The sequence below is a fragment of the Columba livia genome, chromosome 7 (genome assembly GCF_036013475.1).
Source record: "Columba livia isolate bColLiv1 breed racing homer chromosome 7, bColLiv1.pat.W.v2, whole genome shotgun sequence".
Lineage (NCBI taxonomy): Eukaryota > Metazoa > Chordata > Aves > Columbiformes > Columbidae > Columba > Columba livia.
This window is the reverse complement of record NC_088608.1, coordinates 7305952-7333619: the sequence shown is the minus strand read 5'-3', so window position 1 is coordinate 7333619 and position 27668 is coordinate 7305952. Positions and strand designations below refer to the sequence as shown.

The following is a 27668-nucleotide window of genomic DNA, read 5'->3' as shown; positions in this document are numbered from 1 at the left end:
ATAAGAAAGAGAAAATGCTCCAGGCACCCATTTTTGCAGTGTCCTAAGGCCAGTTAACTGTGTCACATGCAGTTCAAATAGACATCAGCTAAGCCCTACAAAATTCTCAACTATATTCTGTCACCTGAGTGTTAGCAAAGGGTGACGTCCAATTATTGGTTAGCTTTGAGCAATTTTAAAATCAGAAAATATGTTTATGCTTCTAAAGAGCAGCCTCTTCAAGAAGAGCAGGCCAAACACCAAACCAAAAATGAAATATCCCATAACCTTTTATAAGTGATCCTTCTAATATTAAATAAGGTTAAACAAGCTTCACTAAAATGATTCCATTGAACTATTTATGCTTTGTATTTGTGGCTTTCGTGTTCCTCTGTAGAGCCCACTAATGATAATAGGGCAATTCAATATGCATGCATTACCCGTTACTATCTCATTAGCAAAAACATAAAGCCGAACTATCAAAAAATATCTGATGGTTGCAATCCCTATACAGTACACCAACAGTCTAAGGGCTGCCTATGTAACTCCATTAGAATTTTAACGATTTAAACTCATTAAATGAGCAAATACTGAAAAGTAGTCAGGTCCCTCATGCCAGATTTATTGATGTCAGACACCTAAGTCCACAGTCTAAGTTTTAATTCATAACTACTTCAGAAATGGTGCACGCATTGATCAACAGCTTTCTTCAAAGCAAGAGTGAATGATGAATGTCCAAAGGGACAAAATAAGCAGGAAATCAGAGAATTGATACCAAGTAGCTGAACAGCAAGGACACAGAGCTTCCCATGGCATTTGCTGTTTCACGGCTCTCCTCAGTACTTGTGGTCCAGGTCTGCACAAAGTGAGCCCACGGGCCAAGTCTATCTTGCAGCCACCAGTAAGACTATACTGTATTATGTTTTATGTGATATTTCAAGAACACTGAATAATTTATATCAAGTATCACTTGTACTTCCAAATGCTAAGACATCAGAAGGCACTTTTCCAGGATAAAAAATAATCGCTGCATAAGTTGGAAGGAACTGTTCCACTTATGCAAAATATTAGCTACCAAAAATATAAGTGATATTTTCAAGTTCCTGCAAATGTTTTCAACTTGCCAAATCAGAACCAGAAAAGCTCATGACGTGAAGTCAACAATGCAGCAAAGCACACAGTCCAACCATTCCCTTACTTACAAGTATTTAATTGGTCTTAAAAGACTATATATGTATGATGATAAAAAGTCAGTATTAGGAAATAAACATATGAAAAACTTGGGATAACTTAAAATTATCCACTAAAAACAATGCAGACAGAATTGACTACAGAGGGAAACATTCTCAAATTGTGGTAGGGAAAATAGAGCCTCTTCTCGGACACAGAGATTTTACACAGTATCCAACAAAGACCAAAAAATATTCTTCAGTAAGGAGGACTTCCAGCCCTGGCACGTTAGATCCTTTAAGCTCAATAGAAGAATGGGATTTTTGATTGCAATTTTCTAGCAGAAACTCATATGCCAGACATTTGAACCACTGATGGCAGCATGACAGTTTTAGGTTTCTCTATAATCCTCTCATGGAGTTTCATGTCACTTCAGAAATTTCTACACAGTTTCTTTCAGTGGTCTTTCCTATTCCAGGTCCAGGAATATCTTTTTGTTGATATGCACAATTTCGGGGTCAAGAAAGTACACAGTACCCCCAAGGAAGTCTCTATTTCTACATAAGCTCTTCATTTCCAACATTGCCTTAACCAAACCTCTTCACATGAATGGCTCATTGCATAATTCCCATTTAATTATCAGATTAAATAGATCAGACACCTCAAAGGCACTTCCTTTGACAGTCTTGCTGTTTTAATAGCAATGCATCCTACCCAGCTGACATGTGACGTGCAAAAGCTGATGGTGTAGAACTCCACAGTGGTAGCACCTTCAGGTTCTGACACAAACATAGCTTTAATCTATTCATTTATACAGCACACAGCTTGTTAAAATAGCTTGGTGTTTTGAGTTTATATAAATTTAACACATGGCGTAATTTTTAAAATTACGACTTCCCGGTAGCCTGCTTCAAAGCAGAGCTGTAAATTACAAGACTCCTTCTGAACCCTTGCACTAATAAAATAAATATCTCATTAGAAATAATTTTGCTATTTTTTCCTCTTTTCAAAAAAATCAATGCACATTTACAACTACTATTCAGTGAACACAATTATATTTATTATTGGAAGTACTCATAAGGACTATTACCACCCTCTGCTTTCTGATAATTATAGTGTTGTTACACATGGAAAATCAACTCATGCCCAAATCAGAGGGCAGGTCAGATGCTGACTGTACATAAATATTTGCTAGTAATTCATTAATATAATTCTCAGCTGCACAACAAGCTTTTCATCCTTGATTCTAACAAAATGTGCTTCAACTAACATTTTGTATTCCCAAAGATAATCGTTGCAAAAAAGGGTCTCACAAGCAGATATTAAACGATCTTTTCCTTAACGCTCACAGGCCTCCTACTGAAATTCTGAATCCTTACTGAGCATTGGCACAAAGTTCAAAACTTCATATACTCTAAAACAGGACTTCATAAATTTCAAAACTTGTTAGCACAGGGCACACGGTGACAAACACAATGCTAAACTTCACAGGTTTGAATTGCGAATTCCAACATGTAATGGGTTAGATTTTGAAAACAACCAGTCTGATGAAAGACCGGTGTACTGGCCTATGAGCCCTTTGGAATTAATAAAGAAGATTTTGAAAATATTACAGACAAACTTCCCTTAAAATGGAGAAGGTATGGAAAAAAGTTGCAATATTTCTATAACAACTCATCAGAAACAGTTTAAGAAAAACACCGTGTAATGCAAAACTATCCACTGGGAGAATATTCAAAGAGGTGATCTGAAATACTAAGAGTCAAGATTAGGCCTCTGAAATCAGTATTTACATGTTTCTTCTTCAATGGTACCTTCCCTGTGGCACAGAATAGTAATTATGACCCAATTCACAGGCATTTAGTTGCTAGTGATAAATAATAAACCAAAACCATAAAATACGCAATGTAGTACAGACTCAGGATCTGCATCTGTAGTTCTGAAACATGATGAAGACAACAGCAGAGTTTAGGTCCAGGGAAACCACAGAAACAAAGAGGACCCGGTTAAAATGCCCTTGAAGCCACAGGGCAAGGTTATCAATGTTATTTTATTTAAAGGCAGGTAACAGCTCAAGAACAGGTACCTGCCCTCAAAGTCAATAATCACTGTACATATAACCTAGACAACAGACTTCCATTTAAGAAAGATAAACACATAATAAAAAGTATAGAGGTCAGTTATCAGAATGGTTTATAATGTGCTATTTAAGCACTTACACAAAGCATAATTTGAGATACAAAACAAATGGGCACTTGGGAGAGAAAAAAAATTTAAAAGACACAAACACCAAAAACCAGGGATATGAAAAAAGGGAGGCAAGTGGACAAGAAAGGCAATTTGCAGTTGTTCTAAGGTTTATAACTTCTAAAATAGTATCCTAAATTATTAAGCATGTAATTTAATTGTAATGGGATTTTTATTCTAAAGGCTACTTCTTCAGAAGAGAAAGATTTTCCCCTATTTTTCAGAATATCTACGCCTATAGCAAAAAATAAAGAAATTAATGAAAGAGTAATGATCAGAGATCAGAGATCAGACAAATTATCCACCGATTTGTATCCCAACAACCCACTGTACCCACCAGACCTGGCTCTGAAATTGTATTTGTCTTCCTTTAAGAATAAGTTGCACCATGACAGAAAACTGGAATTTGGGCTGTGTCTGTGTCCTCGTTCTCCACAGCGGGGTGAGAAAAGCAGCACCAGGCCTCTTGTTTATTCCTTCAGAGGCTGAAACACAGGCAAACACAATTCCTGTCTTTCTTGGGACTGTCAATCTCTCACCCAACAAACAGCATTTAGAGTAACATTCTTTTCCAGAATAAGGTTGTTTCTCCTCGCCAACCTTTCTTTTCCAATTTTCAACCTCAATTACAAAACGATTGCTTTCTCAAGTACTTCTGGAAAATCTAATTTAATTTTTTAAGATGACAAGCTATTGAGTTCCCTGGGACTGAAAACCACTCAAATGCCAACTGCTTTGAAGTCCACTGTTTTCAAGGCTGACCTAACTGCAGCTAAAGGCAATTAATTGTATGAACTACATCAGCAAAACAGACTCGTTTCATGAAATATCAGAAATACCACAAAATTACTTGTAGAGTGAGCACAGAAGGGAGAAGGTTGCTTAATATTCCTAATCTGCTACGTAGACCATCTATCTTTCCATTAAAAAAAAAAATAAAAGCTAAGAAACTTTTCTGATTTGAAAAAGGGTTTAATCCAATAGATAAGAGTGGGAATGCATAAAGAATTCACGTGTCCAGGTCCTGCTGCTTTCACACCATCCCTTAAAGCTAAATTCTGCCTTTCAATAACCTAAGCAAGTCAGGGAGAAAGAAAAGAAACTGTCAATTAATTTTGGATTCACAAGCTTGACAGTTGTTCAAAGCAGCTACCCCTGCTATTTTTACTCATCTCAAAATTCAACATACGCTATGTGCAGCGTTATGAATCACTAGGTTATTTTCTAAACCACCTCAGCTTTAATCATCATTCCACAAAACAGAAAAGTAACACGACGTTCTGGATCCTTCACCAATATCTGTGGAAGTGGACATGGCACTAAAGGCAGACACTGTACATGGGTTTTTCAGTGTGATTCAGGATCATAGCCTACGGGAAATAAAATAGCAGAGTACAGTAGCCTTTGCCAATAAGAGAGTGAATGAAAAATTGAGAGAATTAATAACTGTCAGTGATCAAACACTGTTGTCTTTCCACGTATCAAGCAGACAAAAGTTTGTCTCTGTATGGAGCAAGGAGAAAAATCAGGCCTGCCGCACTTCTGTATTGCTGTTGGCCACTGGAATAAACATCCAGCAGTATTTTTAGGCTTAGATTTTCAAACAGTCCATGTAAATGGATCTGGGCAGCATAAATGATATGTCCAATATACTCCTAAATAGTGTAAATAAAACTGTGTACAAGTAAACGCTACAATCAAAGCAGGTGTATATTTAAACTCACATAAAGATTTTGTACTCTGAAATAACTATTTTCTTATGGAATACTAATGTGAAATGTCTATATCATGTCAGATTTTCTACTACTGCAATCCAATAGTTAAATGTTTGAAATTTATTAACAAATACTGAAAACAAACAGACCTCATGTTTTTAATATGACTAGATTAATAAAAATAAGTTAAATTGCAGAATGGCATGCCTTTTCCCGGATGCAGACGCCTTTGAAAATAGCAGTCTAACTTTCATTTTTCAGGAAAATAAACTTATTTTAAGTGATAGATAAAGTTGTGTGCGACACACTAAGGCATACACAGCAAAACAGGCCACCTGCTCAATTGTCAGCACAGCCTCTCAGTTCTCAGAGGAAACCAACATTTCTGAGTTGTCATCTGAACAGTAACTCCAGTTGTCCTCATCTTTCAGCATTTTACGTGCACTGACTCTCAACACCTTACACTATTTTAATGGCAACTTGCCTGAAGTGTAATTTGCTGTAGCAATGGGGGCAGGAGCAAAGATAAAATCAGCTGTACAGCAACGAATCCTTCTCCTCCTGAAGCTTCTTCTTACTGGACAGTGCTAATGGGGTTTAGTAAGTCATTCTTTTTTGAAACAGAAATGAAACATTATTATTTCCATCTGCTACTGGAAAAAGGCAACAGAGGGTGTAAAAACCTGGCCTAGAAAGCAGAGCACACCAGCTTACAACTTAGAACTGAAACATGATGCTTCTTTCTATACATAAGTCAGCCTTACAATGTACAAAAAATAAAAAGGGCCTGTTTATACTATTCTCTGTGTAAATAAAATTAAAAGTGAATAGCTACATTTTCAACAGTGGCTATTGCTCCTTCTCTGGCTCTCCGTGATTATAAGCCTTTCAAAATGGACCTGAAATTGCACTTAAAAATCCTAGCTCCTGAAATCAAAGAGTGTTTTCTCCTCATTTGCTCATCAGTTGCCATTGCCTCAAAGGCAGCATTCCACTCTGTATCATTAGCACTTCCATAAAAAAATAATATAAATTCAATGTTTAGACATTCTGTAAAATGACAGCCTATTATAAACCACAGGAATTCACTCAAATTTCTGAGTCTGAATTTGTTTTTTCAGGTTTTTTTAAATCTTTGCTTCCAGACACTATAATGCAACACAGTTGCTCCTGTACTATGGAACAATCCTTTGCTCAAACCTTTTGTCATTCCAGAGAGCAAAGAGCAAAAAAATAGCACTTTTTCAAGGAGCCATTAGATTTCTCCTAAAATAAGAATGGGAATAGATGAAGCAAGAGAGACATAAAGCACTGTTAAATATAATTGTGGGACATGAAGGCTTAGGTTTTGTTCTTCAGCTTTGAGTTGAACACCACCACTGAATCTGAAGAAAACAAGATTAACGATTTATTAATGAACAGAAAATTGTATTCAAGTTACAGATTTCATCATAACAACCAAAGGCAGAAAACATTCCAAAAACATTACAGGCCAAGTGGAATGTTTTTAATGGGGGAAAACAAATACTCCTTGCAATTCTTAATACTGTTGGCAAGTGACATTCTGGACCTATTGAAGAAAGAGGAAAAACCCTATAAAAGCTTCACTGGGGCCAGGGTTCTCATCCCTGCCTTGCATGCTACAGTGTTAGACTTATGGGTGACATGGCAGCATGAAGTTTTGATCCCATTCCACCCAACCTCAGAAGGAGGACTGAAGATGATCTAAAAACACAGTATTAGAATTCTGTATTACGTTACATTTAAAAAAATCTGGATTTTATGAGATAGTAAATGAAGCACGGGTAGTAAATGAATACACTCTGTCCTGTTAACTCCATTGTAGGGACAGCACCTAGAGGCAAAGGGACAGAGGAGACATTCAAGGACAGTTTGCTGATAAATTTTTAAACCACAGCAGCAAGATTCACAGAGCTTGATTGCTTCAGTGAAAATCCCACCTCTAAAAGGTGAACAAGAGTTCACTGCAAGTATCTTCATAATGGGAATGTCCTTCTTCGAAGCAGACTGATTCTTAGGGTCATTAGTCCACTGTTTCCAAGCAGCCACAATGCTTAGGGCACAGTGCTCGGTTTACCCTCCATGCTTATTTGTTTGATTTTATTTTGTGGCACCTTTGGAACACTGAATTGGAAAACATAACCTAATCTCTTTTATATATTTTTATTCTTTGTGTTTTGTGGACTTTTTTGCAAAGTCAAGTCTTCACAGCTATTGATCTCACCCTATGTCACAGGATTTGATTCCAGTGAAGATAACGAATACCAAGTATCTCCCAAACAGAACTTCTTTATCAACATCTTCTGCTGGCCCAGGATGTTGACTTTCCTTATCTTATTTTTTCAGCACCACAAGACATACATCGTAGCACATGAACGTAAAAATTTATTCTGATCAAAGTTATGCAAATGAAATCAGGGCAGATACATTACTGTGAGTAGAAGAGCTACACATGATCATTAATGGGCCAACTTCCTTGCATCATACCTAACCTGCTAGTGAAATCATTGTATAAACATACAGAAAGTTAGAATGCAGAAAACAGATGGTAAATGTTTAGGTCTAAAAGGTGTTCTTGCACCATATAGTAACTAATGCATTTTGCAGTTCCAGCTCACTGGAAACGTGAAGCCCAGGCCACGAGGAAAGGCAAAGTACGTCATCTGTATTCGTTCCTAATTGGAGCCCAGAGATGGACACATTCAAACTGAAGACCAAATCTGCTGCTTTTTTGCAATAAAACTGCTGCATAGCTGCAAAACTGCCTGTAAAGCACACGTAGCACTACCACTTCTTAAACTACAGTTAACTGTGAAATGTATCACTTGGATTATAGTTAAATAGATTCATTACAACCAAAGGTCAGGTCCTCATGTGTCCTCTGCTTTTGATGAATAACCTATTTATACTTGCATGAGAATTTCTGAAAAAAAAAAAAAAGCTGAACAGCTGAACACAGCAAGCATCAGCAAAAGCCATTCTTTACCTTCAAAAGTGCCTTTTCTCCAAAGATTTCTGAGTGTTTCAAAAACTGACAGTCTGGGACACTGTCCTTCTGAATTAAATCAGTTTTGTATCGTTATCTGCCATAAACAACCTTGCTCACTGTGCCAATCAGCAAGGGAATTGCCTGTAGTGCAGAAGAGTACAAGCCAGGTTTTATAACCCTTGTCCCATAGCTGCCCCAAGTCTCTTGAGATTTTACTTCATCTGAAACTGAGAATGCATTTTTAGAAAGAGCGCATCCACGCAACGTAGCTCCTTATTTCACAGCACTTAGCAAGACACCACATAGTTTGTACTCTGGCTTTAAATGACAGTATCTGCATTGCTTATGTTCATACATTCACATTAGATTCCAAACCAATATATTATTTCTGCAGCTTCTTTGCAACTCAGTTGTGCAATTTGTTTTCCCATGTGTCCTCTACTATGCACGACAGGATTACTGATTATCACCTCCCTGTTTATCAAGTGGGGTGCTGCCACGTTTGATGTGGGTTTTACCCTGGATGATCCACTGACAAGTCAGTTTCCACCTGTATTTAGCATTGACATCACCAGATTCCATCCCTGCTTCCCAACTGGAAGCATGTCTGCTTGCTTCAACTATGTGAAAGTCATGGAAATCCTCAGGCTGACCTACATTTTTAAGACTGTCATTAGAAGAAAGGCTGAATGTGCTCACCTCTATACAATATAACAGTAAAATCAAGAATACACAAAAAATCAAAAAGCTCCCATCTGTAAAAGCACTCAAGTCACCTGCCCGTATGATGATTAGACGAGCCTTTGGCTTTTCCTCATTCCATGGACACCCAGCATTGCCAGCGTACAGGAGAACAGTGAGGACACTGGGACTGAAAGCAGCCCTGTAAACAAAGTCTGTTTCAAAGACTTGACAACCACAAGACATCAAAACCTTCTCAGGACTAACCAATGGATCCAGCGGATTCAGTGTTAGCATGTAATCTTCCATCCCTAAGAACTTCTCCGTGTGTCTTGCCCAATTCCCATCCATACCCTCAAATGCTGACTATACCACGTGAGGCTGCAACAGCTGCCAAGATTAGGCAATACAACAATTCTTCTGTAGCTCTTCCTCAAATCATCTACCTGAAGTTTCTCCCCATGCCATGCATTGAAATAACAAGTATAACAGGCTCAAAAAAGAATGCATCATCACAGAATCATGTACCTTGTGCACTCAATAAGTGATGAGCATTTGATCACAAAAAATTGATGCTATCAGTGATAAGCACAGTCTGTCTAAAAATTAAGAAATTAACACAATTAAAAAATTAACACAATATTTCTGGTGCTTTTTTTGTTTTGTTTTAAATCAGTATCATATTTAGCAAATGTTATTTCCTGTATTACAGAAGCGGTGTATTATATTGGCTTGCTTTTTGTAAGAGGAAAATTTAACAAGGTTTTTTTCTGCTCAGCAGAAAACTGCATTGCAGCAGGAAGTCTATGCAGAAACTGCATATAGTACATAGCAAGAGCAACAAATCACCAACCCCACTAAACTGCAGTGTGCCTAACAGTCACTGCAAAACAGCATTTACTTCACAGCGAACTCTAAGAATACCAGCAGGAGATATAAAGTTAAACTACATATGCAGAAAGTTTATTATGGTTGTAAATCGACACAGCAAGACTGTCTTCCCCATTCTAATATAGGTGAATACAAACTTTCAGCCACCTAGGAAAAACATTGGGGACACCATTCTGGTTGTCAGAATTAATGCTCATTTTGGTAGACTTGCTTAGCATTCATAAATGGATCCTTGCTTAATTTTTCAGGATTAGAGACACAACCTCCAACACCATAGCGATCTTCAGGGACGTACACGCTGTAGCTAATCTGACCCATTAGACTCCCATCTCACTTCCCTGTGTCATGCCCTGAAAAATATTCACAGCTCAGTTACAAATTATCAGCAGATTCTTACAGAGTGGTAAATGCAGTGACCAACCTGTATATATTCTGTGAAAGACATAACTTATCTAGTTTTAGAAGGCCACACCTGAGCCAGCCAAACCCTAAATGCCTGTTCAACTCCTAGGAAGAAGACAAAAAAAAAAAAGAAGAATAAAAGAACAAAACACATTTGGTAACCTCATGACCTCATGGCATCCAACTGCACTTTTGATGCACCTTTCAAACCTTATTTGAACTTTGAACTGTGGAGTGCTGAGCTTTATTACAAAAATTTCAACACCTCTGGCTCAGTTTTCCAAAAAAAAAAAAAAAGTTAAAAGTATGTGCAACAAACCTAGCACAACACTGCAAAAAATAACATCAGACTTGTGCTGACATGAAAAGTTACACTGAACACTGGGTCAAACATACAGCTACAGAAAACAGGTTATTTCTTGAAAGTCAAGGTCTCAATAATGTGTTCCTGACAACTGTTAATGGTTAAAACCATTTTACTTGCTACTCAAATACACTTTAATTTTTTTTAAACTGTCATCTTCCATAAGGATCTCTTCCTTGATCTCAAAACCTTCAGGCACTTAGGATTCAAGGAAGGTTATTTCCTAGGATTCTCCCATCTTCTATTTCACAATGGTATTCAATTAACACTAGTTTTAAGTTGTAAAAAGTTATTTCCAACATCTATCCGACCAATGAAAATGGTCAGATACATGTTTCCCAGCACGGAAAAGCAAATGTTTATAGCATTTACCTTCCTCTTCCATCTATGAAAGGGAGGAGGAAAAAAAAACACAACACCACACCAGAAAAAGGTCAAAGGCCCCAAGTACTTCACTTCATGAACCTCGAGGTGCACAATGCAAAGCTATTCTATCAACACCCACCACCACATGCAACTGCACAATCCTGTCTTCTCTTCTTACTTTCAGTAGTCTAGCACAGCCTTTACTCTGTTCCAGGTCAGCAGCAAGCAGGCTAACTGCATCACCAAAATACAAACAAGAATAACACCACCACATTCTTCAAAACCAAGCCACCCAAAACATACCACTCAACGGCAAAATTACCACCGCCCCGGCAACAAGAAGTCAAATACATCTAAACACGTTCAAATCACAAGCATTACAGCACTAAAAATTATTTTATTTATGAAAGAGCCTTCACAAGATAAATCACAGCAAACCATGGAAATTATCCCACAAATCAGCAGGTCTAGAACTGATTTGCAGCCTGCATTACCTGCCTAGAACTGCATACACAAAATTCAGAGCATGTTGTGACTAGGGAAGACTTAGGATACACATAAACGTGTCAACTACTACACAGCAAAACACTCCATTTTTTTGGCAGAAAATTCAGTTACTTTTTCATGTATCAAAAACTGATGTGTACAGATGGAGAAGAAGCTTACAGCAGTAAAATAATTTTCCCAAGGCTACACCCAGGATTAGAACAGTCCCTGGAGCAAATTCTTGGCCCAGTCTCTGTGAACCCAGCAGGATCTGAGTTAGCATTAATACATTTTTTTTCTCAGCACTTAAAAACACTTGTGAAAGTTTAAACGGGCTGCCTTCAGCAAATATTATGTCACAAAAATGAAGCACAAAACAAAAGTTAGTATCAAAAAAAACCCCACAAATAAACAGCAACAAAAAAAACCACACACACCACACGAAAATGCTAAAAGGAAATATGCCTGAAAACACCTCATCTAGTGTAAGTCCATCCTATCATTTGCCAAAAGCTCTAAGGCCAGGTGCTTATCTGTTTCAAATTGAAATAACCACATGGAAGTCAACAAATCTACATACTCCCACTAAAGATCTGTCCCTATAAACTACTTTAAGTGTATGTAGGATATTTCAAGCCTAAAGATTCCATAAGCCATTAAACATTACTTGCCATTATCCCTTAAATCTAAGTCTTGTTTCCATCCACCAGATGCTTCTCAGCAGGGAAATGTACACAAAATAACCCAATGAGTACCTCTTAGTGGGAGAGTAACAGGAAATCTCCCTTCAAGTTGGATTTGCTGGAGTGTTCACCAGGGCTTAAAATAACAAAATTGATCATTTTGCTGCCCACATCTCAACATCAAATTTTTTTCTTGTTTTTCAACGTGCATAAGCAATAACTACAGGTTTCCCACAATCAGAAGTCATATAGTAAAAGACACATAACTATGAATTTTACCTCCTTAACTAACAATCAGTACAAATTAATTTGCTGACCTATTTTTTCATGACTAGAGAGAACTCTTAAAGAAGCTCTCCTTTTCTTGTCACAGCTAATTACACACAGAAAAATCAAGTCATGCTCAATAAAAAGCAGACATGGTTTACTATCAGTTTCTCATGTGCCACAAAAATGAGCAAATGAATTGGCTCTTTTGGGTACCATTAGTTCCACATAGTTAGACATTATAGTCCAATATATGTTAGCTGCAGCAGCATGTCAGAGAATAGTCATGTCTACCAAGCCAGGAGGTAGCGAATAATTCTGCAGGCAGACATATAGCCCTCATTCAGTCTCTTACAAAAAAACAAGCTGAGACAGATGCCTTTCATCTGCCCTTCTGTATCCTCAGCAGCATGCACTTACATACACATCGATCAACATAAAACACTGCTGGTACAGGCTGTCTTAATTTTTCTTACTCGTAACTCCTTAGCCATGTAGTTAGGGAGTGATTTGCCACCACTGCAATCACAATCAGTTTTGTCACTAGCTTCCACAGTGCTAGCCAGGTCTGACGCTGGTTACTTGGCTCTGCCCTATGTTTTCCATGGAACTGTTACAAATGTTTTCCTAGGATTAACTCAATTCACACTAAACGTGAATCTAACTGTTCGAAACATCACAAATCTGTTATTAAATATCTGAAGTCACTTGTTGCTTTGAAAGAGCGTTCTTATCATCAAGGATCACAAATCATTCTTTTGATCCAGGTAAAGTAAGTTATGTCATTCCAACAAAATACTATTTCTAAGGAAATTTCTAATACCTTCACCTGCATATCAGTTGTCTATCAGGCCCACCAGAATGGGAATGCATGGAGCTACTTTTCCCCAGCTACACATCCTAGCTGACACTGCAGGCTGCATTTCCATTCTATTAAATCTCCAACTGAACAATAATAAATCTTTCCTCTAAAATTTGGGACTTTTCTTTTCAGAGTCTGGGGAAATACTGTCATTATTTGGCCATTGAAATGTTTCTTCTGATCTGAGGACCATGCACTTAGAGGTATATTTTCTCCACCTTGATATATTGAAAAGGTACATTATCCTTAATGGTTCTTTGATGTATAATCTCTAATAGCAGAAGATAAACAGCCTTCATATCTGATGAGAAATCTTCATTTAGAATTCAGCTGAGGATCCTGTTCTGCAGTAGATCTTACTCATGTTCTCAGAATTGCACCTAGCATGAAAATGGCCCAGAGATCTCTCCAGAAAGGCAGAGTTTGTGGTGCAAGTACCAAAAGCCACTTATTCTGCAGCAGTTCCTGGAAGGCAGATGCCTCCTGTCTAACTATTTTTATGCTATTTGTCAGACTATCCCCCTTCCTCTGCAGTTTTTCTGTCTAGCAAAAATACCAGCTGGCTATTTCTGGTCACTCTTCTTTGACTAAGCACTGACTAATCTGCTTCTTCTAATTCTGAAGCTGAGCTTATCTGTCCCTTTTTCTGCACATCCAGAGAAAAATGAATGGTAACAGGTCATACACGAAAGTCAGAAGAGATACTCAGAAGCTCTTTCTGGATTTTCTGGAGAAGGCTGGTTTGCAAATGAAAGTTAGTGTCTTTAAAAGTTATCTTGCGTTCAACAACATCACCTCCTGTTACAACAAATTTTCTCCACCACCAGTCTATACAAAACCACAGCCCCTCAGACACTTTCATTTCTCACCCAGCACTCCCATTGCTTCACCAGAGCTGGCACAGGACAGCACAACCCACAGGACGTTCTGCTGCAACATGGTATGGGTCTGCTGGGAGCTATATTGCATCGTAAAGAAGCAGGTATTATTTACGTGATTATTTTACTGTTATTAAGTCCTCCTACAGTGCAGGCATACCAAAACATGATGAGTCATCTGCAAATAAAATTCTGTACTGAAGGAGGATTAAAATCTAATAAGCTTCGACTTTCAGCAAGAGGAACTCAAACACTGCTACTGAAAAATCACAGAGAATAAGTGCCATGAAGTAAACACCAAGCGCTATCAACCTCCCCAGTAAAGCAAAAAACTACAAAATGTTATTAAAAAAATTAAGTCAGGTCCAAGTTTACATTGTAGTGTTTACATTTTGTTATCTACTAAGTTAAAAATTACATTAATATTTAAAAATTTCTGGCAGAAGTGAAGAACACATAAGGAAAAGAAAGCTCTGTTCTGATTTTCATCACTTTCATTGCTGCCTGAGAAGCTTGTTTTAACTCAGTAGTGCTTTACAACCTCGCAAATTTCAAACAATAAAGTGACACTGTACAATGAATATTAAACATTTTCTTCCATTAATCTTGATTTTCAGCTCCAGATACAGAGAATTACAAGTTCATCTTTGCCAATAAGCAAAGAAGCACATTTTTAAATTTGCAGAGCATAGGAAATATCTGATAATCTATGAAAATCAAATTCTACTGGTATATCAGGCTTTCATAAAGAAATCTGTTAACACATTCATGCCTTTGCACAAGAGATAAGCCTGCAACAGCTGAGGTACCTCTCTGTAGAACCGATACTACAGCGATCGATTGGAAATACATTTGACTTTTAAGACTGCAGTGATGTTCTTTCAAAGGGCAGATGTACAACCACTCACCTATGTGATATACCAAATAAAGCAAAAGCAGCAACTGAAACTCGTACTAGAGAATAGTTTTAATTCAATTTTATACAGAAAAATCGAATATTTTTTTACAGACAACAGTTAATACCAATCACACGCAATAAACATAATATTCTGTCCTTTTCTAACTATTTTTGTCTACTTCTAGCCAAGACAGACATTTTTCATCCACTACAGGCTAGGGATGGCTGTTGGGCACATCATTCCCACATCACCCCATTATTGCCAAGCAGCATGCCCAAACCCTCCCCATTTAATGTTCATTTCTTCTATTCCCATTTGCAAAATTCACCTTCTACCTACATCTACCTCTTATGGCACAGTATAATTCTCTCAGGCATACTAGTAGGATCCATGACACCAGCCAAATTACTTAACACTGCCTAGTTATATTTGTATTTTGTGCCTTCCTACACACCTGTTTTTTCATAGTTGGAACCTCTGAATCAACGAACACAAAGTTGCCTTTAATGGAATCCCAGCAGAAATCTGATGGCAAAACTGAAGACCAACATTAAGTGTCTAAAATCTCCTGCTATCAAATAAATATAATATATAACATGTATATTATATTTATTTCACAGGGTATAAATTATGTAATATGGATGTTAACTCATTTAAAGGATGTTAGTGTTCTTACTAGTCTAGATAATGCACAGACTTCTTTCAGATTTTTATACAAAAAAAAACAACAATCCCAGAAAGAAAAAGAAACAAAAACCAAAAAAGGGGAAAGAATTGTGGTTATGATTTTTACACTAAATAGCCTAGACTTAACATACTTGTGTGTTCCTCATTCTTCATGAAACGCTGTTATAGTGCTAGTATTCCCTCAATATCGGCATCCTGTTTTAATTTCAGAATCCTTTGGGATGATCTCTCACAAGGAAGGAATTGGTACTTAGCACAAAGAATAATTAAACTGCCATTTTCTAATGCAAAAATACAACAGGCTCATACGTTTTAAAGGTTAGCATTTAAACATAAACTCCAACACAGCAACAATTTTTTAAATTGTTTACTGTTCAAATACATAGACAGAGATCATTATATAGCCTGTTCCAGATTTCAGACTTCTATCATCATTTTGCCTGCCAACTAAGGAAAAGATTTCATGATGTGTGAAGAACTGCAGATTTTAGACCTATACTTCTGTTCAACAGCTATCAGTCTTGAACTTGACATCCATATGCTATTTTCTCCTCCCAAGAAAGTCACTTAGACTTTTGTATGCCTGAAAAAAAAACCATGCCCTTACTGGCCTCTCATTTCATTTTCAGTGAATGAAAATTGCGTTTTGCTGTTGTAAGTACAGACTGACCTATACAAAAGGCTATATTTGCCAGTGGTGCACAGGCAATGGATTTTTTTTGTCCTTTAGATCTTACGTATAACACGTTTAGGATCAAACTGTTTTTGACTGTATTTATGCAGCTATAACGAGGACAATAGGGTTGCACAAGTGTCACCAACATCAGAACACTACCTTGGGGATTTAAGTTCTATATTTCATTAACCCTTCTGTGAGACTACAGCCCTGAAGCATCTGTCTTTTTGTAATTGATGTAATGAAATGCCCTGAGAAACATGCAAAATGTGGGATCTGCATCCTATCACACATCAGTTCTATTCTGTATTTAGCCTCCACTTGGTTTTAAGGGTCTGCATGGTATTGTGAATTGAAATGTAACTCTCTGAAGAAATGTAATGTGCTCCACTGAGGGGAAAAGACAGATAGATAGATAGATAGATAGATAGACAGACAGATAGACAGACAAAATCCCTCAGGTCTTTAGGAGTGAGAAATGCAATTCTGTATAGCTCCTGGAAGAGAAAACAAGACCAAGGCTTTTTATGTGGTCAGTGATCCTGGAGAATTCTGTTTAGCTACCCAGCTGAGACTCTCAAACAGGTCAGAGTTCTGAATGCCCATCATTTGTCTGAAATTCAGTGACCTTTAAAGAATGCTGAACTGGATATCCAAACTAAAGGGCCTCAGAACCATGAGCTTTCACTTATGTTCTTTATTAGTATTGTTATTCACAGCTGTGCCCAGGGGTATACTAAGTATTGTGCAAACATAAGGGAAAGCCCACATATATTTAATTTTTCAAGCAAGAATAGGAATGGGTCACTGAGAAAATTATGTATTCATCAATGAATTAATATAGTCGCTCCCCAACTCAGTTGTCCAAGTAGTATGCCTGATATAAGGAGTGACAGATTACATCAATACATCCACATCTGAGCATCCGGAGGATAACACTTTCAATTGCTCAATGTTTGTCGCATGTAACTCCATTTGCAGTGCACCAGAGTAGCATAATAGGGGAGGAGGATCAGCAGTCATGTCCTACAGCTAATCAAAATGAGATTTCATGGCTCAATTTAGTCATTCCAATGAAGAAAGTGCACCTGGATCCATACTATCTAAGGCTTGTTGGCATTTAAATCCGCCTGTTAGAAAGTCTGAACTGGGATGAAGCTTTTAGCTGAAAGCAAGCTCTACCGTGACATTTCTGAGCGTATGGACCATGCATTTCAAACAAAACTCCAGTAAGTGGAACATCACTTTAATAAATTATTTTTCAATAATTAATTTTGAAACACAAATTATTTTGTATATAAAATCATAAAATCAGTTTCTTTGTATTTCTTTCTAATATCTTAACCATGAACCAATAGCTAATCCTATAAAATACTCCCACTTACAGAATTGTGTCTACCAAGTTTCCATCTGATATACTATATAGATTAATAGAATCATGTTGGTTGGAAAAGACCTTTTAAGATCATCAGGTCCAAGCACTAACCTAACACTGCCAAAACCACCTCTAAACCATATCCCTAAGGGCCACTCTATGCATCCTTTAAACCCCTCCAGGGATGGTGACTCCACCACAGCCTGTTCTAATGCCTGACAACCCCTTCTGTGAAGAATTTTCTCCTACTATCCAATCTGAACCTCCCCTGCTTCAACTTGCAGACATTTCCTCTTGTCCTACCACTTACTACTTCGGAGAAGAGACCAACACCCTCCATGCCACCACCTCCTTTCAGGCAGTTACAGACAGTGGTAAGGTCTCCCCTCAGCCTCCTTTTGTCCAGGCTGAACAGCCCCAGTTCCCTCAACTGCTCCTCATCAGACTTGTGCTCACCAGCTTCATTGTTCTTCTTTGGATGTGCTCCAGCACTTCAATGTCTTTCTTGCAGTGAATAAAATTCACCTTCTCAAAAAAGCCAGTGCATATTTACTACACCAGACTAAACACCAGGACAGGACATCAAATCATGGACCTATTAGTTGCATTCAAGTTTTCAGGTATTTCTATAAAGCTAAACCCATAAATATGTCTGAGTGATCTCTAAAGCAACCCTGAGGACAGATTTCACAACCTGCCTGCTGTTTCCCCAGCATTTTGCAAATAGCCCAGCACCAACTCTTCCCGTGAACCATTCACATGCAAAGCCTATTCAGGCACACCCTGACCACATTGGGACATGCTGGCTGCAAGTTCCATCTCGACGCCTGCCTCATGAAAGCCCTTCACAAAGCCTACAGTTACAAAGGCATACATTCTAAATCTTTACTCAACCCCTGACTACAAAGAGAGCTTTTAGTGCAGAATTTGGCCTATACATTGTTTTGATATATTGATATGACTACTCCATTCACTGTGAAGCAATTGTAGCTAATCAAATCAGGAAGATGAATGAACAAACTACATTCTGTGAATCACAAGTCTACACTGGACAAGAAATACCAGCTAGAATGAGACTTTGTTTTCTGCTTTGACAGTATTATCAGACACTAGCTGCTTGAGAAGAAATTGTAACGACAAAAGCTATATTTGCATGTTTTTCGAAGTTATGTTTTAGCAACATAAATATCACAAAACTAAGAGCAATGGGTTTCAAAACACTGTAGTTCTATTCCACCGTAATAGCCCCTCATCCTCTCTTACGATTCTGAAACTAGGTTCAGTATGAACCTACAGTACTACAGCTACAGAAAGGAGAAGTTACAGTTGTTATTATGAACTTATTTAGACTGGAGCCTTATACTACACGTATATGTTGCAAAAAAAAGACATACATCTTATGCTGTCATTCTTTTCTTGTATTATTGTAAAACAGAAACAAGTAGTTATATTGAAATTATTATTTCAGTACTTACTTGGGGTGCTGAGGAATAAATTAATGTTCATGTTAGTAATTTTTATCATGCCCACTCTCAGTTTATGACTACATATTTATAAAAATGGAAATCCACTCCTTATAAGAATTCTACAAGCATACGTATTTGAGGCAGCATCAAAATGAAAAGTGAAATGAACTTATTTCTCAGGCATTGCTCAGTATCCCACCATAAAAGTATTGCACAAAACCGCAAATGTCAGAATATGCATAACCAATTCTAAGCGAGCCTAACTTTCGGTCGTTAAAGACAATACTATAGGGCTCCGTTGACCCTAAGGATCTTACAGATTTAAGTCTATAAAGATTTTACTGAAGCCTTGGCCAAATATATGCTGGAAAGTAACACCTTCAACAGCATCCAAAGCCAATGGGAGGACAACCATTGCCGCAGAGCACAGGAGCTGTACTTAGAGACAGTAGCCAAATCTCTCAAATGGTCTTTTACAAATATAACATTTCTGTGGTAAAATCTGGTATATTAAATACCTGACAGGAAGAGATCTGTTCTTTCAGCTAAGGAAAACAGCTGATTCTACAGTCTGTGTAAGTCCTGCTTCTCAATATTAGTGAATGAAAGATGATGACTTAATTTTCCCTTTAGCAGCCGTCCAGCTCCAGCCTAGCCTAGCCTAGTTTAGATTTCCAAACCTAAAGAGACCAAACACATTTTGATGCATACATCAGCATTTCATCTTCTGTGTTACAATATTTCAGGCAACAGAAAAGTCCATCCCAGAGAGAATATCTACTATATATCTGTTATGAATCAAATAATGATCTGTATATATCATAATTTGAATGTATACACTTTCATAATACATTCCACACAGTTTCTTTTTAATAGTAAGTCTAGCACACAGTTCAGATCAATGGATCTCACACCTGTTGTGCCATAGATCATTACCTAATAAGGAAAATACTTTATGTATTCAGGTCAACATGAGATTTATCCATCTCTTTCAATATTACCAAGCAAAACTTCAGCTGGGACATCAGTATAATCCCACCAAAAGAAAATATCTCATACCAGTCAAGATAACCCATTCCAACTCACTCTAATGCGGGAAAAATATAACTTTGGAAGCAAATAGACTAGTTTTGAGAGGAAGGACAGTGATCAAGCTGCAACACCCAAGGGAGGGGGCAGACCATAAAAAAGATGCTCCTGAATCACTTCCCCACTCTCCACACAGACCATGCACACAGTTATCACTTGCCTTAGTATTTTTTCTTACCCTCCATGTCCTCCATTTCTCTAACTACAGTTATAAAGCAATGTCAGTTCCTTGGTCTAATATCCTCACTATATTGTGTGCTGTTGCAAAAGCAGCACCATAAGATACACTTGCAAGAAAGTATTATGAAGCATACAAGAGGATAAAACAGAAATTTATAGGAAAATTTATAGGGAATCAGAAAGATTAGTGAGAACACAGTCAGTGTAGCCTGACAGTTAGCATAGCAAGGCTCCATTTTTCACTGAAATGGAACATCAGGACTGCATTGCTAACATTTTACCACTACAGACAAGAGGCAGAACAGGAATGGGATGCTTTAAATAGCAGGTGTTCCCAAAGAACTGGCAGTGTCAGACAACCCAAAGTGACAACTAGTCATTTATATCAAGCAGGTAGCAAACCCTGCTCACCTAGCATGTCTCCCAACTTACGGATTGGCTAGAAGAACCCATCAAAAGGACAGCACAAAGCAAGAGAGAAGCCAACGTGAGATGATAAACTGAGCAGAACTGCTGAAATTGTGTGGGGGAGCAAAGTGATTCCAGAAAAAATTATTTTCTTCAAAGACTAAAAGGTTTCAATACTAAGCAGATCAAAAGCCCTGGCAATGCTTTTGTGACATCTAAGTTAACTGTAAACCGTCTATGAAGAGTCTGTTTCTACAGATTTAACATGTATTTGTGTGCTGCTTCCTCTTTTATTCTTCATAAATTTAGCCCCTTCAAACCATGAGGAAAGATACATTCCAAAGACATACAACTAGTCAACTAACAGCTGATTTCAGTGGTTCAATGCCTATCCACTCCAGCTGAGCATGCAGTCACAGGACAGCCAGGCAGAGACTACCTTCTCTGCTGGGCTTTTCTGTAGAGTTTCTAAACACTGCCAGGGTGCCACGAGTAGTGAAAACGGAAAATAAAAGCTTTCAGGTAGCCTTACTAATCTTAGAAAAAAATTTTAAAGACACTTTTAAAAGAAATGGAGTATTTCAGTTATCCATTTGATACTTACGTCTTGCAAATCGGACAAATGAAAACGTAAAATAAAATGAAGCCATTTCTCATTATTCTCTAAAATTGTATTGTTAATAGGTAATAAAATTGTTCTATAACACAGTACTTACTTTTATGTTGCTTCAGTAGCAAAGACAGACTATTGCATTTTCATGAAGCAGAACAAAATGGAAAGCCAGATGTCCTGCTTTCTTGTAACATTCAAGTTCTTTACAGTGTTAGATTCTGCTTTTAAGTGTTTCTTCTCTTTTCTCTTTTTGAATCAGGTTATTGTACCTATGTTTCTATATAAATCGCTCCGAGTAATGTATGTTGAATTTGCAGAGACCATTTGGTCAGATTCTAATAATCTCTCCTGGGAGCTGACACCAACTTCCAGCAGCAGGTTGTACACTGCAAATTAGAATAATAAAACACATGCTGCTGCAGCTTCAAAACAAAAAAAAGCAAGTCTGTCTTTATTAAGCTGAAGGATGATGTTTTGAGACATCTCAGATGTCTCCTAGACAGAGCCTTCCTTTTATTTATATAAATATGTAAATCCAGTCACTTCTGGTTTTCCTTCTTTTAAACAGAGAATGTGCTATTGCAAAGCTTTTGTTCCAGATTCCACATTTCTTTTTGTCCTTACAGTAATGCAGCATTACTTAATTGACCAAGAGAGAAAACTGGTATTTTAAATTTGCATTGAACGACAATATATATTTATTTACACGATGTAGCATTTTCTTCTGTTTTAAAATGAAAGAAATATACTTCATTTTCTCCACCTAAAAGTGTTTGGGTTTTTTTTTAATTATTTGTGTAAAGGTAATCTACACAAATGTCTTGAAATGTAAAGAAAAATACTAGTTTAAAAAGAAACTTATTTCTCCTCCAGATTAGCACTGTGTTTCGGTATCTGTCAATGTAATACAGATAAATTATATATTTCTCCCTTACAATTCACTATTCTTTATTACAGCGTTCCCACTACAAATCCCAGGTGGATTAAGACTTGTCATATTTGACCTCTTTGGTTAAAGGCAATCCACTGCATAATGAATTTTACACTATTCTGTAAAATGAACAGTTCCACATGCATAAATGCTAGCAGGAATCAACATCTACTGTTTCTTTCTCTGACCTTCAACAACCCTGTCCTCTGCAGAAAAAAAACAACAGTTTTACTAATTTATAAGCCCCATGCAGACACAAGCAATCTAAACCTCTTTAGCAGTTGTGAAGAAAAAACATGAGAAAGTTTCCACAAAGTGAGAAATTCTGAGAGCCCAAAAGAAAAAAAAAAAAAGAAGGAAAAGGTGTGAAGATTTAAAATATTCCCAATACTCACTGAATGCAGCCACTGCAAGAGCCAGTGTGACAATAATGGAGACCCAGGAAACCCACAATGCCTTCTTTCTGTAGCTTTGAGCTTCATGAGGTTTTAGCCTTGTACTGCTTTCTAGTAAACCTGATAAGCAATAAGCAAAGAGGGTATGAACAATACAGTGCTCCTTTTAAAAACACAGCTGTGTTACTTCAGACCTAGATCACATATTTACATTCTATATTACATACAGAATCAAATCCTGCTCACATTATAAAGGTTAAGTGCATAAAGCCACCTGAAACATATGAGTACACAAGGAGAGCACACACAGGTTGTTTTGATTTCACACACATCAGTCACTTAAAAAGAGCACTGCAATTGTAGGGCAGTTATGGAAATTCACTTCACTTACATTTTGCACCTGTACATCTAAACAAGAAAGGGCTCAGTCCTATACTCGGATGAAAACTTGTTTCAGAACTTCAAGATCCTGGACATAATTAACATAGGAGAAAACACGTGTGCTCACCAGTCTCTGCAAAATAACCTACCAATGCATAGGAACATACTGCACACATTGAGCATCAAAGCAGAAGCAGGCATGCTTTAGAATCAAAGCTACCACTGCTGAAAAGACCTCTTAAAGCATAATGTCTTTTATGTGAGGTAAGAGCACATCCCCATCTAGAACTCACTGAAGAACCAATTCTGTCCCCACTGCAACCAGCACAGAAGTCTGTTGAACACTAGGGAATGGGATTGCTTTCTTTTTTGATGCTTTCAATTTGTGGAAGTCTTTTGTCCACTCAACTTAAATCACAGAGAATTCAGGTTAAAAATAAAGAAAATAACAACATTCCTCAGTTTTCATTCTCTCGGTCTTAAGACACTTTTGAAATGCACTCAGAATTTAACATATTTGCCTTTTGTATATCCCATTCAGATTATTTTGTGTTTAATATATTAATCTAACTGAAACTGACATTCTTTTTCACCAGCAAGTTCCAGCTCAAATGTACTTAACTGGAGAGAACTCCTGATGGCTTCTATATTTCTTAACAAATTACTCCAGAAAACGTGGGTGGCCCCTCTCTGGTGATGATCACTTTTCAGAGGGATTTGCCTGCACTGAATGCACTGAACTGGGGCACTGGTTTAATAGCACAACCTCTCAGTAGCTCATCTAATGTCTTAGACAAAGGGTTGAGAACAGGGGCTCTGGCAGACTGAGCAGCAGATTAAAACGTAACAGCCCAAGCTATTGATACCCTCACCTTCCCCAGTTTTCTCTCTGATGGCTCTTGCCACTTTCAAGGCAGGGACACCTGATCTGGTTATCAGTGTACTCCCAAATCCACGCCATATTCAACCAAGTTTATTAACGTTAACAGATATTAATTTTCATCTGACTGTAATATACTGGCTGAAAACTGCAGTGGTTTGGGAATCAATTCTGCAGTGAATCAGCCATCTCTGCCCCAGGGGCAGCCACATGTCAGCAGAGGGGCAGGCATCCAGGGCTGCTCACAATTCAAGCCACCAGACCTTTTTCTGCCACTTGATGTCTGTCAAAATTACTGGTTCTAATCCTAGCATAATTGGTGGGATTCACACTGTCTTGGAAAAATACTCCACGCTTTTTTCACCTCAATTACAATTTAAAAAAAAAAAGAGAGTTTACTTCTGGTAGTTCAGAAAGCCACTGTGGGAATATCATGCTTGTACTGTCTTTTTAGTAGACTTAAAATATTACCTCACTTTTGTGTTACACACTCCCCTCTTTCTGAATGGAAAAGAATTTGCAAACTTGAAAGCTAGAAAACTACTAGCCCCTGTATAGAAACTATGTGTTTCTTATTATGTGTGTTCTTTGTGTGTTTAATACCTGAAAACTACTGAATGACAACTCTGAAAGGTTTGAGTCTTTTACTGATAATACTGCACAGATATTTCTCACATAGCCCACTTTCATTTATGTGACGAAATACTTATTTTTTTTCCCAACGTTTGGCCTATCTTCTGCCACTACATATAATGATCAGCAATTTAACTGCTGTTTGATATGAGGTAACTTAATAACACATCTTGAAATATAGGAGATATTTCTACTAATATAACCTTAGAGAAAACACATCATATCAGGTTTGATGTGTTCACCCCTCATGCCCCCTCCCCAAACCAAGGATTTTAAATTACAGCCCAAATCATGTTGGAATGTAACACAAAGTACATTTTCTTAGCCAGTTTTGATTCTCAGTATTCCAAACCTGAAATAAATACTGATCAGAATGACAGACACCTTCACCCGTTTCTTTCTTTAAAGACATGCTATGATTCATCACTACAGCTCACTGTTACCTGGGAAGTCCAACAAACACAGTTGACACTTACAAATCAAATAATATCCTAATTAAACTGAGAAATTAATAAGCCCCACTGCTAGTGCAGCACTGCTGATTACTATTCACACATCAAGCACGTGTCCAGTATGACAGAGACTGCAATCCTTACGAAACTGAACCACTTCTGCCGTGTGTGTATGTCTTTCTCTTGCTCTCTCAAAATGGCTGGCATATTCTAGCTGTCAGAGATGTGATCCCTTCCTTCCTAAACTAATTCAAATATATTTTCTGTATTTACAATTTTTATCCCTGGGAAAGATCATATTATTCTTACGAGTGTCCTAGGGGAAGGCACACAAACATACAAACTCATTCACATGACCACCAAGCCCATAGGATGAAATTATTTAGAAGCAACAACAGTTCATTAATTTACACGCAACAACACAATTCACAAGGTAAGCCTCCATATTTTTCCACTGACCATAAGAAAACAAGTTCTAAGCATCCACAGCAGGCTGAAAGATAATCTTCCAGTATGACCTGCAATGCTACAAAAAAAGCTAGTACCTACTGATAAAATTCCTCACCCTGAAATTAACATAGCGAGTAGTATTATTGCCATTAATTTATTTAACACATAGATATCCTTAAGGTAAAGAAAAGATTATGAGCTGGTTAAATCCCCCGGATTTTTACTTTATTTTTCAGTACCTTCATATATTAGCAGATTTTCTTCCCATAAAAAAAATCAGGAGAAAAAACCTGCCTAACAGTTGCAGAACACAAGCTTGGCATATTTGCAAAGCGATTCTAGGATATTCTTTACCATATGCTGACTTACCAGAAGTACTTTTCTATTTGGCTAACGGATCATTTTAAAATGTCAGGTTAGAATTTGTGGAAGAGATGAGGCTAATAGAAAAATTGTTCCCCTAAGATGTTAATTTAAGGACCCCATCCACAAAATTATGACTGATTTTGGATATAGCTCTTAAAGAGCAAATATCTCGTTCCAAAATTTAGGTTTAGTTTTTATTTTTAGCAAACATGGAAGTATCATCTCTATAACTGGACCAGCTATGATTCATTGGAAAGGATCATAAGAAAAAGTACAATCTAGAAGGACAGACTGTAACAATTTCAACAGGGACAACCTGCAAAAAGCATACCAGATCTTCCTCTACAATGACTGGCAATTATCCTGGTAGATGGAATTAGCAACTATAGGAAATGCTAAGAGAAAGCTACTGCAAGGGCCATAGAAAGAATGTGAAGGCAGAGAAGGCAATAAAATTAGCAGCTTTACTCTCATCTCCCTCCTAGAGATAAGGTTAGGTACATCAGACACTCTCATTTTGAAATTACCCTTAATACCAAAATTGCCACCTTTCACCTTCAGCTCTGTCATACTGGGCACTTCCACATTTGAACCATAACCAAAATTCCTGATACCCATTTTTTAAAATAGAACCAAAGCCTCAAATTGCCCTCAGTCACCATGTCTGTCCCCTGCTACTGCCGGTGACAGTGAGGAAACCCCTGGAAAAGGGCTGTCCCCAGCCCGGACATGACTGAAACCTGTCAGGGAAGATGGTGACTGCTCTTCTCCCTTACTTCTCCACTTCGTGTCTATGGTTTGTGAGCAAGCACAGACATTTGTGAAGCTGAAGAAAGAACAGGGGATACAGGGGTTGTGTGTAGGATGGGATGAAGACTGAGAATACAAAAGGGACTCTGAGATGCTGAAAGCGAAAACAGAAAGGAAGAAAATTCAGCAGGGAGGGTAAAGAAAGCCTCTACATGTAATAAAAAATGGAGACAAACTGTGTGGAAGAGGCGTTGAGGAGGACAGGGCAATGGGCAGGGTTAAAATGGCAGCTGCCTCTGTGGTCAGCCGGTGAGTGAGCGCCTCACACACCGGGAACACATGCCCGAAATTGGTGTGCTTCGCATTAAAGAGTAAGGCAGTTTTTCATCCCTGGTCAGATATTTAGGCGAATAATAATTTAAAAAAAAAACGAGTTGCATGCAAGTGCATTATACAGTATGGAAGGGAAATGGGGGGTAAGGAAAGTGCCCTGACCTCACTGCCCAGCCTGGTCCGCACCACAGAACGCCCCGTTGTGCCCCTGCTCGGGCGGCGGCTGCCACAGCCCCGCCGGCAGGTAACCTCAGCGGCCTCCCTCTCCTCAGCGGCGAGAAACCCTCCGGCACTGCCTGCTCCCCCTCCGGGCCCCGCCGCCACCTGCGCCCCTCGGCCCGGGCTCTCCCCCTCGCCTGCACAGCGGGAGCGGCGGCATGTGCCACTCGCTCCCGCTTCCCCGCCAGGCAGGCAAGTTTTCGGGCGAGGTGGGAACAACCACGGATAGAGTTTATAAAAATATTTCAAAGCTGTCGCGGGGCGTTCGCATGGGAACTAAACAGGGGAAAAGCTTCGAGGGCGGAGCGGGTTGGTGGGGGAGAACGTTGAGCGGGTGCCAGCGGAGGGCAGGCGGCCGGGGCGCTGAGGCGGGAGCGGGGCCTGCGGGCGAGGCGCGGAGTGAGGGAAGAGCACGGGGTCCGGAGCAGACTGGAGCGCGGAGAAGCACGGCGGGCGGCTGCGAGCAGAGAGCGGCCGCTGGGAG

The 27668-nt window shown here is 38.3% G+C and overlaps 1 protein-coding gene across 2 annotated transcripts in view; it reads right to left on the bottom strand.

Annotated features, from left to right (window-relative positions):
• TMEM163 (transmembrane protein 163) overlaps positions 1-27668 on the bottom strand; it is a 92335-nt gene that overhangs the window by 63977 nt on the left and 690 nt on the right. Inside the window, exon 2 of one of the 2 annotated variants that reach the window (XM_065069600.1) lies at positions 22721-22840. The exons of the other annotated variant lie outside the window; for it this stretch is intronic. Coding sequence (XP_064925672.1) covers positions 22721-22840 — 120 coding nt within the window. The remainder of the gene's footprint in view (positions 1-22720; positions 22841-27668) is intronic. 2 annotated transcript variants of the gene reach the window in all.